The 14,721-nt window shown below is 32.9% G+C and overlaps 1 protein-coding gene across 1 annotated transcript in view; it reads left to right on the top strand.

The window, feature by feature from the left end:
* The window catches only part of dpr8 (defective proboscis extension response 8), an 827,401-nt gene extending 814,399 nt beyond the window's left edge, over positions 1–13,002 (top strand). Inside the window, exons 4-5 of the mRNA XM_072535913.1 lie at positions 6,569–6,865; positions 12,778–13,002. Of these exons, the coding sequence (XP_072392014.1) occupies positions 6,569–6,865; positions 12,778–12,887 (407 nt within the window). The 3' untranslated portion in view covers positions 12,888–13,002. The remainder of the gene's footprint in view (positions 1–6,568; positions 6,866–12,777) is intronic.
* The last annotated feature ends 1,719 nt before the right edge of the window (positions 13,003–14,721 follow it).

The following is a 14,721-nucleotide window of genomic DNA, read 5'->3' as shown; positions in this document are numbered from 1 at the left end:
TCTGACAATCCAGGTAGTATGTGCAAATTTTACATTTTGTAATCCGATACTTCTTCTTCTTATAGTGCCGTACAACTATAGTGCGTTAGCGAATTATCTTAAGGCCAGACGTCTGTCTTTTGCGGCATGATAAAGATCGCCAGTGTTATTTATGCATGTCCAGTTCTTTATGTTCCGTAGCCACGACATTTGTTTGCGACCTACTCCTCTCTTGCCTTTAATCTTTCCCTGGATGAGTAGTTGAGGGATTGCGTTTTTTTTTTGCTGTCAGAATATGGCCGGGGTATCCAATTTTTCGTACCTTGATCAAATCGAGTAGTTTCCCTCTCAGTATCTGCCTTTCTTAAGACTTCCTCGTTTCTCACCCTATCTGTCCATGGTATGCGGAACATTCTTCGCAATGTCCATATTTCGAAGGCCCCCAACTTATTAATAGAAGGTACTCTTAACGTCCATGTTTCAATGCCGTATAAGAATATGGACCATACATAGTATTTACCCATCCTGTAGCGGAGATTGAAGGAAAGATTGCGGTTATATAGTAGTAGTTTAAATTTGATAAAATATATACTACTAATATTAAATCAGTAGCATCAATATCTCTTGAAAAAGGTTAAAGAATCCATTTTTTAATTATCAACATTATGAAAATATTGAATCCCAAAACTAAGTATATGAAAAGATGTACACAACTACTTTTATAATAATTTATTAACAACTATTTACATTATTGTCTCAGAATATATCACTATCGGTTTAGTTAATCTTAACATTTTAAAATAGTCTTCATCATTACAAAAATTAAAATGTTCAATTCTGTATCAAATATTATATTCCCGCACAAGTTTATAAACATTAAACATCATACTGATCATACTCGCTGATGTGATTAAATTTTTTAATATCCATGTCTCTAACCTACACTAAACAACAATATTTAGGTTATATTTTTGATTTCGCGATAACCTACAACGTAATAACGAACTACAATAAACATAATTTATTGTCCAGATAACTTTTTATTCAGTACTTTATTTGGCAAATAAATATTTTATATTAATTAATTTATTTTATCTGTCAGTTTATCTGTTCAGTTTTCTTTCCAAGGTTACGCTAGAATTTTAAATCTAAACTAATATAAAACTTTAAATTATTTTGTATTAAATTCTACCTTAAAAATATTATTAAAATAAATAATAATTATATTATTATTTAATTAATACATTATTCCGAGAATTAATACGTTTCAAGAATAAAATAGACTTAAATGTCAAATAGAGTTAGTTCAAATTTCTTCCCTAGATGACGTCGTTAGTTTATTCGAGAAACAATGTGACTTGTCATCATAACCTTTTCTTCAGCTTCTGCAAGTGAGTTGAAAAAATCTGTGTCACGCTCACTTAATAGAATTTTATTACTATTATTATTGTTTAACCGCAGTTGCTTATGGTATCACATTTTGGACATGTTTCGCCTCTTAATACAATAGTTTGGCACCTTTTACACGGTTGTTGAAGAGCAAATGACTTGCCGTCCTATGGATTTAATTGTGTTAAGTCTATCTTCTTGAGTTCATTATACTCATATTAACTTATTTTCCTTTATTTTACATAGGAAAGTCAACTTTCCGCATGCATTTCTACCGCTGTTTACCTGTTTCAACAAAAGCGTTAGTTACAACTTTACCCGTTATTTTAAAAGATAAAAAACAAAAAGCGTATGTTTAAATTCCTTTCAAGAAAAGTAATTCTCAAGTTATTTACATCAAAAACAGTTCTGAAAGTTTTTAAAACACCCCTTGGATATTTTCTTAGCAAAGGTACATTTTAATTTCTGAAGAAGTCTGCTTTTAAAAATGTACGAGTTTATTTCCAAAAACAGAATTTAACTGTCTTTTAATTCACGACTGCTCCTTATTGTTTTCAAAAGGCTTTCGAATTGTTCTTTTTGAGTGAGAAGTGCTGTTGGCCTTTTCCTTGTTTTTGTTTTTTAAATTAAAACGCGGAATTGTTACCAGAGGGTCTCAATGGCATTCATGAATAAATTTGGTATTAAAGTCGAGCATTGACGTGGATTTCGGTCCAGATTTAACGCAATTGACCTACAATTGCAACGTAATATTGTCTATTATTGATGATGATGTTTGACTTACAGCTTCACGTCATAGGTTATAGATTATTGTACTGTGTATACAATGGTGGAGGTGGATCAGTATCGTGCGTCATTTATCCCTGACAAGATACAATACAAACGTTTATTCTAGCACTGTTGGTTCCCATACATACATAATAAAGAAAGAAAACCATTTAAATGTTTGATCTATCGGAACTGTATGCAAATAATAACGAATAAAAAAAGTCAAAGGATGATAATTTAAATAATTGACTTCTAAAAACATTTAGTCTAGTCAAATAATATTTTAAATAGACCATAAAACGGTCTGTATCGATAAGAGTCAATTTTTAAAATGTGTCAATATCATGGAACGAACAATAAAGATATACAAATCAAAATTAGTAACAACAAAAGAAATCATATTGTTCTGAAGCTATTTTCTTGTGGCATTTTAAATTAATTACTATTTAAATGGGAATAAGCCACAATTAAAGGTTAAAATACGTTTATTGACGTTTCAATTTCCACTTCGGAAATCGTTCTCAAAATACAAACATTAGTCAATTTACTAATGTTTGTATTTTGAGAACGATTTCCGAAGTGGAAATTGAAACCTCAATAAACGTATTTTAACCTTTAATTGTGGCTTATTCCTATTTAAATAGTAATCAAAAGAAATCATACGATTTCATAAATGGTGAAACTGAATTCAAATTTTTACCACTGTGCCTTCTAGAACTTGCAAAGCAAACAGCTTGATGAATTACTCGGCAAGTAAATCTAAAATATGCATTCCACCTGCCGTTCATCATGGTCAAAATACCGTCATTATGTGAAAAATTAGTATTAGTCAAATAGTAACAAATATCCATTCAATCCCTTTCACAATGCCTTATCAATAATACAAAAATGTATGTATCAAATTTCCAACAAACATCAGGTAAACAGAGACATGTTCACCATCCACTAGAAAAACACAAACTTCCACACAAGCTACTATTAATGGCAATCAAAAAAACGGCAACATGTTTAACAATTTTAAGTCTCAACATAAAAATAATACTACTGATGCAACCATTGAGTAACCAAATGAGGCCAAACTTCCTTCTTTATTTATCGATAAGGTAGCAAATATCAATCCTCTAGGGGCTATATTAACAAAGGGTAGCCCCCGTTAAGATAAGCAAAATGCTATCACTCTCAGAATTAATTTTTTTATCTTTCTATGTGATTAAAAAATAAAGTTCGGCGCATTAGCCCGCTTACTCCCTTCCCTCACACATGCCCCAAAAAAAATTAAATTTTTGGTTTTTATTTTTTTTTAGGTCAGATGCAAAAAATTTAAAAATTTTAAAAAATTTACACATATAGTTGAGGCTTTTACAAAACTTGTCTATCTTTTATAAACCCGTAGGTTCAATGTAGATATATAACCTAAAAATACATTGTATTTTTTTCGAAAAAAACGTATAACTTTTTTTTGGAGATAGCTGTAGGTCCAATTTTTTTTATTTTATATATTTGATCAAACGCTATATCTCTAATTTTTTTCAGATTTTTTCATATATAGGGCCATTTTTAAAAATCCAAAAAACTGTTTATTTTAGGGGTTTCGAGCAATTTTCTCCATAAAAGAAACTTCAAAATGAGAATTACTTATCTGAGAAACTCCATAAGTCACAAAACTAAAACTTTCGGAAAACAAGAAAAAACTAAACTGTATGAGGAAAACACGAAGATTTCTACATGTTAAAAACTGACATAATTCCATGTATACTGAATTATTTATTCATCAAGAATTTTCTTGGCCAAGGCTAATATATTAAATTTAATTTTTGCCCAGCTTTCTTCGACTCCATCACTTTTTGTGATATATGTGTTTCTGCTTTTTTCGGTTATTCTTTTTTGAAATAGGTATCTTGTTCAGTTATCCTGTAAGCTTTCGACTTTTATCTTTGTGGTGTATTCTGGTGTTTTGTTATCACATATATGTTTTTACCAATTTAGGATCGCTTCCTATTTCCGCTGATGTTAGTGCTCTTACATCCAAGATTTGAGAGGGCCGTAACTCTCTATTCGATAGAATATAGTCTTTCATAGATCTTTGTCCTCTACTGTTTTCAAAAATGTATTGTTCTTTGTGAGAAAAAAATATATTATTATTACGTATCTGGTTTATACTGCAGAGGTCCGTCAAAAAGTCTTCTTTTTCATTTCTAATATGCGACAATATTATGCATATAACTTTGCTTCAAGATTACTCAGAAAGACATGCAGTTTGTGTATAAAAAAATGTAGAAGGCCAAATTATCTAAGATGTTCCCGAAAATGTTGTGTAAATTATTGTTTAAACCAAGAAAAGGACTAAATTATTATCTGTTTTTACCAGTTGCTGGTTTTATCATCGTTAGATTTTTTTTCGGTACAAACTCTTGGTTGATATTATTTAAATTTACAGAACATTAATCCGCTCTAGGTTGGATTACGAAAGCATTCTCTACATATCTGCTTCCGATACTCACCTTAAAAGTCTGAATACAATTTACAACACTTCTTTACGCGTTAGCCTAGGCGCCTTTAAATCAAGTCCTTCTGAAAGTCTTTATATCGAATCTTCAGAACCTTCACTTTTTATAAGACGGCACCGTTTACTTCTGTCTTACTTCTCTAGAATTTTTGCTAATCCAAAAAATCCAGTAATTAAACTAATTAATACTCTCCACCCTGTCCTAGATAATAGTCACTCTCGAGCACATTCTCTCTCACAAATTTTAAAAACTTTGCTAAAAGACACAGACCTAAAACTCACAACTCCGTTTACTACGTCCAGAATTCCCCCGTGGACCAGAAAGCTACCTACTGTCCTTACCAGCTTGAACCAATACAAAAAAGAAGAAACGCCCCAAAAGAAGCATTTTAGAAACTTATACAGACACAGTGTTATGACAAAATTCTCTACACAGATGACTCCAAAGAAGAACAGGCCGTCGTTTGTGCCGTCAGTACCTCAAATACAACAGTAGCATCATATCGGCTTTCTCTTAGATGCAGCATACACACAGCCGAACTGTATGGAATACTCAAGGCATTAGACTCGCCCATTGCTAATGAGAAATTATTAGCAATATGCATTCTCTCTCCGCCATTGACTCAATCAGAAATATATACTCCGTACATCCCATTGTACAGTGCATCCACAGTATCTGCCAACAGCAGTCAAAAAATGGTGTTTCAGTAATTATCATCTGGATACCATCCCATATTGGTATCAATGGAAATAAGAGCGCTGATCATACAGCAAAACTGGCCTGTTCATTAGAAAATATGGAAAACATACAACTTCACCAAGACCTAAAGGCCAGTATCAAGAACAACGTACTAAGCACTTGGCAAACACACTGGAATGTGCAAACTACAAAACTACGCACAATTCAACCAACTGTTACCTCCATCACCATGCCTCAAATAAGCAGAAAAGACAATATTATTATCACAAGGCTCAGAATAGGTCATACTCATCTTACTCATGGATATCTGATGTCGTCATTGTGAACATTGATATCTGTGAACATTGTAATCAGTCCCTAACAGTCCAGCATATATTACTAGAATGTGCTCACTACAAACCTCAAAGAGACTACTACAACTTTCAAAATAATTTAAGTGATCTACTTGGTTCTACAAACATGTACAGTGCATTATTCGTTTCCCAAAAGACTGTCACCTTTACTAATTAGTGTAATTTATTATATTAAGATGTTGTTAATGTTTCCTAACTTGTATATAGACAGATTGTATATGTATGTAAACATAAACATATTGTAATAAACTTGTACCAGTGTCAATGGTCCATAGTTGCCGAGAAACTATGAGCTAATTTTTTTAGTTTTGTTTTTTTGCTATTTTGAATTGTATACCTGCATTTTTGAGGGTACAATTTTTGTTTCCATTTTTAATAACTGTTATACATTTTTCAATAAAATGTATTGCTTGATCATATGCATTACTTATTGTTTATCAAAAAATACAAATTATTTGAACAGTTTTGATTTTGACCATTTTTTCAAAGTAATCAATTTGACTCTCTGTCAGTACTTGTGTAATAACTTCACCTGTTACTTAAGGATTAAATATTTGCTATACAAATATACAAAAATAATAAGTTATGCCTATTAAGGATATTTTAACTAGCTTGTGTTACTATTAATGATTGTCACAATCATTATATGATAAATTAATTATTCTCAGATTTGTTTTCCCACTCTGGTTGAGACTGACATCCTACAACCCATAAATACCTAATTATTCCCGCCCCAATTTTAGCAAAATTCATCATCCCAAAATACACCATGACTATATCAATATACAGTGTAGCTGCTGTTCTGCATTAATTATTGTACGAGTCGTTGTACAAAGACGAACATTAATCTCCCCGTCTGTCTGTTTGTTCTAGAACCGATAACGAAAATTCTCGGCAGTCCCGAACTGTTCATCAACATGGGTTCGACGATCAACTTGACGTGCATCGTACAATACGCGCCCGAACCGCCGCCAAACATTATATGGTCTCAGAATTCTGAGGTGATCAATTTCGATTCGCCCAGGGGAGGTATCAGTCTGGTCACGGAAAAGGGATTTATAACGACAAGTCGTTTGCTGATCCAGAAAGCGGGACAAGGCGATTCTGGCCTTTACACATGCACCCCGTCCAACGCTAACACTGCCAGTGTCCGTGTTCATATTCTAAATGGTAAGTATTCGCCCAATTGTTTAGTTTCTCTCACATTTACACACTTTATCAACGTCTACACATAATTTGACTAATTTTAAATAATACAGTTATTATTGGGGTTTTTATTTAAATACAAAAACCACATTATTAACTCTGTATCAAAATTAATTGTACTGATAATTGTATATTCGTATTTATTTTGTTTCTATTTTAAATCCTAACGTCGGTTTTTCAAAAAGTTTTGAAATAAACTCTTCTTCATCTTGTAGTGCCTATCAATTCTGGATATTGCACACTGCTGCTCTAAAAAGATTTGTGGTTGTTGTGTTGAATCACGCACGTAGATTTTTCATCCAGGAAATTCTTCACCTTTCTGGTCATCGTTTTTGTTCTACTTTTTCTTGTAGAATTACTTGCAGCAACCCATACCTTTCACTGTTTTTCGTTATGTGACCGATGTATAGGACTTTGGCTGTTCTTATTGTGGTTTACCTTCAATCTTGCCTTTTTATATCACCTGGAGATGCTTAAATTCCCTATGGCGCATTATATGTCCTAGCTATGATGTCTTTTTAATTTTGATAGTATTTACCAGATGAGGGCGTGTGTTCATTGCCCCCAGAGTACTTCTTCATTCGTAGTTCTGCTGGTCCAGCTTATTTTTAGCATTTGGCGATACATTCACATTTCAAATAAATTTAATTTGTTGACATCATGCTGTTTTAATGTCCAGGTCTCACAGCCATATAGTAATAGAGACCATACATAACACTTTAGTGTTCTCAATCTTATTGAGACTGATAGCTTGTGATTACGCATATTTATGAAACCAGATCTTACTATTTTAATGCGTCTTCTAATTTCTTTTGAGTGGTCTAGTTGACTATTTAATTCTCTGGTTAGGTATATGAAGCTTTGGGAACTCTGAAGGGTGATACCATTTATTTGTATGTTAGGTGTAACTTCTTCACGGGGTTTTTTGTGGAATACCAGAATTTTGGTTTTGGAAAAGTTACTTTAAGATACTCTGTTACGCAGACGACTCAATATTGATAGCCCAAGATGAAGATAGCCTGCAAAGACTACTTTACTTATTAATGAGAATTATGTTGGATATATTTTAGTGGTCTTGCATGCATGTTAATCTTAGGCACTTCGAAAATAGGCCTGCTAAGCTTCTCCATGTTTTTTGCCAGCGTAATTAAGCAGTTCAACTATTATGCCATCAATTTCAGCTGTTTTACTTCTTTTCATTTTTATAATTGTCGATTTCACTTCTTCTTCCAGGACTTCTGCTACATCTTCTTGGTTACTAATTGCCTCTTTAAGTGTTTCAGGGGATTCGTATTTTTCGCTGTAGAATTTAGTCACGAGTTGTATAATTTTATTTCTGTCTGTAATTTTTATGTTTTCGTTTGTTATGGCAACGATTTTCTTCTTTACAATGATTAATCCTTTTGTTGTTTTCTTACTGTTGTTTTGTTTTAGATTGTATTTTCTACCAGTCTTTTAATGTAGTCAATGTATTTTTTATGTCTTTACTTCTCTATCTTTATCGTCTTACAAAGTTCTGTGATTGATTATTTACATGAATTAAAAGCTGTCATATTAATCATGTTTTCTTTTATCAATTGTCCTTTGGTAGTGATCTGAGTTTTCTTTTCGATTTTTAATATTTGTACCGGTTACTGTTGGTTTGATAATTAATTTTGTTCTTTTTGATTTCAAAGAAACTTCTAGAACTGTAAACTGTAAACATGACTGTAGACAAATTATTCCAGGTTTCAAAACACAGAGAAACTTTTAGAAATGTGGTCGCCAACCTTCGTTAATGGAGACGCCATAGGAAGAAGAAAAAGAAGTTTCAGATCTAAAACAATGTTTGCTCGGATTAGTCTATAGCCTCCGTCTGTTTAAAATTTATTTATTACATTGTCATCTTTTATTGTAGCAATATTGTTGGTTAAAATGAAGTCAGTTTTATTCTTACTAGTTCCGTTTGGTGCTATTTAAGTCAATTTTCTGTTTAATTTTTTCTATCTATCTATATAAGGACTTTGACAGTTGTCGCCGCCTTCCTTCTTTCAACCAACGTCTCCAGTCCTTTCTGTTCTGCCATTCTCCATCTCTAAGGTCTCGTCTTTCCATGGCCTCGTTCACTTCATCCCTCAATGATCTTCGGAGTCTACCTCTTTTTCTCCTTTCTATTGGGTTAAAATCCGAAATCTTTGCTATACACCTTGTATGATCTGTTCTTCTCACATGTTCATACCAAATTAAACATTTTTCTTCGATGTAGCTGATGTCTTGTTCTACTGCCATTCTTCGTTTTATCTCCTCATTTCTGATGCGATCCATTTTTGTTACTCTGCAGCTTCTTCTCATAAACTCCATTTCAGTTGCTGTGATTTTGGACCTGTTTCGTTTATTTATTACCCAATTCTCTGCTCCATAGGTCATTATACTGCGTACCAAATTGTTATAAATTCTCTTCTTTGTATTTCTGGTAATCTGTCTATCCCACAGTACCCCGTTCATTTGTTTAATACATGTTCTTGTCTGTGCTAATCTGCTGGTTATCTCTTGCTCGGTGGTTCCATTTTTTAAGAGTATGAATCCTAAATATTTGAATTTGTCAGTGCCGTTAATTTCCCTATTATCGTCCATTTCCTAGTTTCTCACTGGTTCTTGCTCTGTTGTTAAATATTCGGTCTTTTCCAGATTTATTTCCAGTCCATTTTTTGTGTATTCCTTTTCTAATTTTCGGAGCATATAGCACAGATCTTCTTCATCTTTACCACTTGGTCATCTGCAAAGCTTAATGTGTACAAGAAGTTGTCCCGGATTGGTATTCCCATCCCTTCACATTTCCTTTTCTGTGGTTTTAATATTTGTTCGAGGAATTTCTTGAACAGTGTCGGAGATGTAGAGCATCCCTGCAATAAGCCTTTTGTGGTCTAAAATTCGTTGGAGTATTTATTGCCGGTTTTAACTCTTACCTTGTTACCTTAATTAACCTTAATTTTTTCTTAAGGAGTATATTTGCAATAGGCACGTTTTGATAGTGTGCAAACTAAACCAGTCTTTCTCCACATTCATTTCTCTCGCCGTCTTCATACTTTCCCGTGACTTGTTTCTTGCCGTTTTTCTTTCGTATTTTCACATTTAAGTCACCAATGAAATACTTTTATTGTTAAAGTGCTTTTTATTGTTATTTAATGCTTCAGTTATATTGGTATCTTCTTCTTTAAGTGTCGTCTCTCGATCGGAGGTTGGATATCATCATCACTATCTTTACTCTATATACTGCTGCTCTGAAGAGTTTTGTAGAACCGTATTTAAACCAGTCCCTTAAATTCTTCAACTATGACACTCTCATTCTTTCTATACTCCTTCTTCCTGTATTATCTTTCCCTGTATTATCAGCCTTAGCAGTTCATATCGCTGTCCCTTCATTACGTGTCCCAGATATTGTAACTTTCTTATTTTTATTGTGTTTGATTTGTATTTATATTGGTATAGAATTTCTCAATTTGTTCGTGGGTGTGAGTAATCGTTGAGACGTATATTTGTATGATTTGTATATTATAACTTTTTGATATTTGTGAGGTTACGCTAGCTACTCTATCCGAGATACTAGTTATTCCTACTGGTCGTCATTTCTATTTCTTGTTGATTAGGAATCCAATACCGTCAGTTCTGCCCATTGATGGTCCTTGGTAGTAGAATGTGTTTTCTAATCGCTCTAATAGCTTTTTATCTTCCCGTCTTAATTCGCTGATTCCTACGACGTTCAATTTTATATTTTCAGATTCTTTTCCAGTTCTACAAGTTTAGGTTAATTTGATAGCGAGCGACACTTATATGTCGGTATATAACTACTGTTGTATATATATATTTGACAATAAATATTCTCTTCTCGTTCTAATTTACCACTTCTTTAATTTATCAAAAACTTCCAAACAGTTCATTTTAATAACCAACTTTTTAATAGAGTTCTTTAATTAAAACCATTTTATATACATAGTAAAACATTTTCTATGTTTCTCACATTTTCTTTATTTACTGAGCATTGTTTGTTCGTCTCAGATTGTAGTCATAAGTTTTCACCGCGTCTCGTCGCGCCATTATAAAGCAAAACCACAGTAAACTTGGGAGATGTGGCAGACTTTGTTCTAGATAGAAATGTTTCTCTGAAAACGGATGGCTCGAAATAAGCTGAGGCGATTTTTAAACTTTTTCCGGCTTTAAAATAAGGAAGATAATTGTTTTCCTCGTTGATTGTTTTTGTGTGTGTTTAGCTGTTATTTATTGTTAACGAAGTTTTTCATAGCAGAATTTATACCTTGCACCTCCACCATATTTTTAAAAATATGTTATTGCTTTTGATAAAATAGTATATTGATATTTTTATGAATATTTATTATTAAGGATTAAAGTTACCAGTAATACTGAGATTGCCAAAATCCTTGCTAACACATACAAAAATTGATCCAGTAATATTAATTATAAAAAATCTTGCATTAATTACAAACAGCAAGAAGAAACTAAGAAAATTAGCATTATACCTAACACAGATGAACCGATAAAGTTACCAATTTTTTATCAAACACCTTTCAGTTAACGCTCACAAACAACTTCTTAATCTGTTTAATATTATTTGGCTACAGCACAAATTTTCTGAAAAATGGCATGAATCTACAGTAATACCTATACAAAAACCTAATAGTATTAAAACAAGTCAAGGAAGGCGATGGATAGAGACAACTGGAGAGAAATATTTGAGGAGGCTAGGACCCACGCAGAGTTGTAAAGCCAGAATGATTGGCCAAAGCCAATTGCTCAAGTACCAAATTAAATAGTTTTAAGCAGATAAGATCTCCTACTTTACTCCTTATTAGTTGTTCGTCCTTGAAAGTTTACCCTTACCTATGTTTATTCTAATTCAATTTATTTCTGTCAAATTCTCTAGTTTCTTAGATATATGTAGTTCTTTCAATGCGTTCAATATCTTATTACTCTTTATTGTATTAAAAGTCCTCTTCTTCTTCTAACAGTGTATGTTGGAGATCAGCATAGATATCCTAACTTTGCTTGAATCACGTTACCAGGTTCTTGAAGCCAAGATTTTCTTCCAAGACTCTTCTCCGTGGTCTTTCCAAATACCTCTCTGGTCCATATCTCTGGCCATTTCTCATAATATGGCCAAGACATTCTAATTTGCGCTCTTTGATTGTATTATTAATCTCGTATTTCTTGAAAAAGCTTTAGAAAGTGTCTAGATCTTTACTCCATACAATAACGTAGAAAATACATAGCATCTGATGATAGAGACTTTAGTACCATGTGGAAAATCGTGACTGAAAAGAGACTTTATCTTAACAAACGCTGAGTTTGCTTTTCCTGTGCGTTGTTTTATTTTAGTAGAGTGGTCCCGTTCGAGATAAATTGAAAGTTCATCCACAGAAATCCTTTGTGCAACAGTTTCCAAAGCTACAACTGCCATTTGGATCGCCAACCTTCGAAAGGAGACGGCGCAATAAGTAAAAGAAAAAGGTAGCTGTTTACCCGGTCAATTGGTTGTTGATTAACTAAAAGCCATGTATTTATTATTTCGAACTTACTGACTACCATTTACTTTGTTTTTCTAAACTTGATCTTATATTGAGATGAAGTTCATGTTCTTTACTGATATGCCCGACATTATTCTTTACAAACCGTCTAAGTTATATGATAGCTCTTAATATTTCCAAGATTTTTTTAGAATTTGCTCCAAAATATATCGAGCATTGATCTGTATTTTTGTACAAGAGCACTAAAAGTAACTCCAACATTAAAGGAGTTATATTGTTTTATATAATCAATGGACAACCAAATATAAAAAAAATGTACATAAAAATTGTTGGTAAACTGTTTTTTTTTTGTTCCAGGTGAACATCCCGCAGCAATGCACCATGGACACGGATCCTTGACAAGCCTTTCTCACGTCACTTTCTTCTTTAGTCTCATATTATTAATAATCCTTCGTCCTCCTACGTAGCAAAATTCTACCTTTCTATAGGCTAATCCTCGGTTAAAAATTGTAATACCCACGATGTAACTGCTTTTTCTAAAAAAGTGTACATATGGTCAAAAAATACAAAGTTTTTTATTATTTATTTCATGGTAAATTCTGGGATTAGAGTCCGACCAATATCGACAATTATGACGATTTACTTCGCCATTTAAAAAAAATTAACATTCGTCGGAAAAGCAATGTTAAATAAAAATTGTTCATCGTTTGTAATTCGTTCACTCATAACTTCACAAAATTCTAATCGCTTATCAAAATCGTCTTCATTAAGTTCTTGTACAAGGTGAATTTTATACAGATGAAAATTATGGGCCTTTAGAATCAGTTGGATAGTATGTCGACTAACACCACACGAAGTTTGCAATTTGCGGGTACTTAATGTAGGATCTACAATAACTTGCCCTAAAACCCCCACTTCTGTTGCTTCGTTCCTTATAGGATTTTCAATATTACGTTTTTTATTGGCGACTGATCCTGTTTCCCGAAATTTAGCTACAAGTTCTAGAACATCTTTTCGGTGCACATTATTGTTCTCATGTCGCTCATTAAAAATTTGTGCTGTTCTATTAGCGCACTGATTATTTCCGAAAAATATTTCAATAATTTCAACCCTTTCTGCCGTGGAATATATCATGATTAATTTATGTATAAAGCAATAAATGATATTTTAACAACAAAGATTGGTCAAATCAATCGCAAACTAATGTACTATTTCCTATTTAAAATAAGTACGTGGCATTCTCTACTTATCTTTCTTCGAGAAACAACTTTTTTTGTCACAAAGGACACTTCAATTGCTATTTTTATTATTAATAAACCATGGGCGTAGTGAATAAAAGCATTTACTTATCAAGAAAATGCTTTTACTCAAATTTCTTCTGAAAGAAGTAGAAACTAATTTGATGTACCTATTAAAGTCTACTTTAAACTTTGAATCAATAAATCTCCAAAACTACTGAATTGAATACATGAATTTTACATCATTATAAAGGGAGTTGAAAGACCTTTCAAATAATGGATCATTCGACCCCCTTTTCATTTAAGATTTTAGGGATGATGCCACCCCCGCTTAAGGGGCTGCAAATGTTAAAGTGATTTTATGCCAATTTTGTGTCCCCCTCGAAAACAAAATCGACGGGTCCGAGCGGTTTTTCAAAAAAGGAATCATCTGCCAGTAAATGCCTCTGTTTCCTTTTCGGTGCGCCACACTGTATAATAAATATATCCAGAAATATAAAAGCTAATTACAGAATTTAAATATAATACAAATGCAAAGTTATATATTTAAATCAAGTTCAGTATCCATTCAAAGTTTGAAGGTGTAGTTGTAAAAAAAGTCGTTTGGATCCCCTCGGTATATCTATAGTATAGTTCACATCTCGCGATTGTGTATTTGCTGGTTTGATCTGGAGCGCCACAATCTCAGCTCAATGGAAGCTGTTTTCCCTGTTTATAAAGGTTCTAATTCGTTTAAGGCTCTTCCATATCGACATTGCGGCTGGTCAAAGACATATGGCTTCTAATCTGGATCAATAACGTTGGATATCTCAGGTGAAGCTGTTTCAGTCTACAGAATTCGTTATCTGAATGTGGCATTGAAGTTATCAGCTTCAAGTTTGTCCGTTACTATTAGTGGTTTTTTATATTTAACTCGGTTTGCTGCTAAATTAGGGATATCTTCATGAATTGTGGATTATAGGTTATTATTTACTTTTAAATATATTTACTTTTAAATATACTTTTATTAGATTCTCTCGTTTTTGTAGAGCAGCCAGTGGTATATGGCTAAGGGTGTGGAGCC

Source organism: Diabrotica undecimpunctata, chromosome 6 (assembly GCF_040954645.1).
Source record: "Diabrotica undecimpunctata isolate CICGRU chromosome 6, icDiaUnde3, whole genome shotgun sequence".
NCBI lineage: Eukaryota > Metazoa > Arthropoda > Insecta > Coleoptera > Chrysomelidae > Diabrotica > Diabrotica undecimpunctata.
This window is presented reverse-complemented; position numbering and strand designations above follow the sequence as displayed.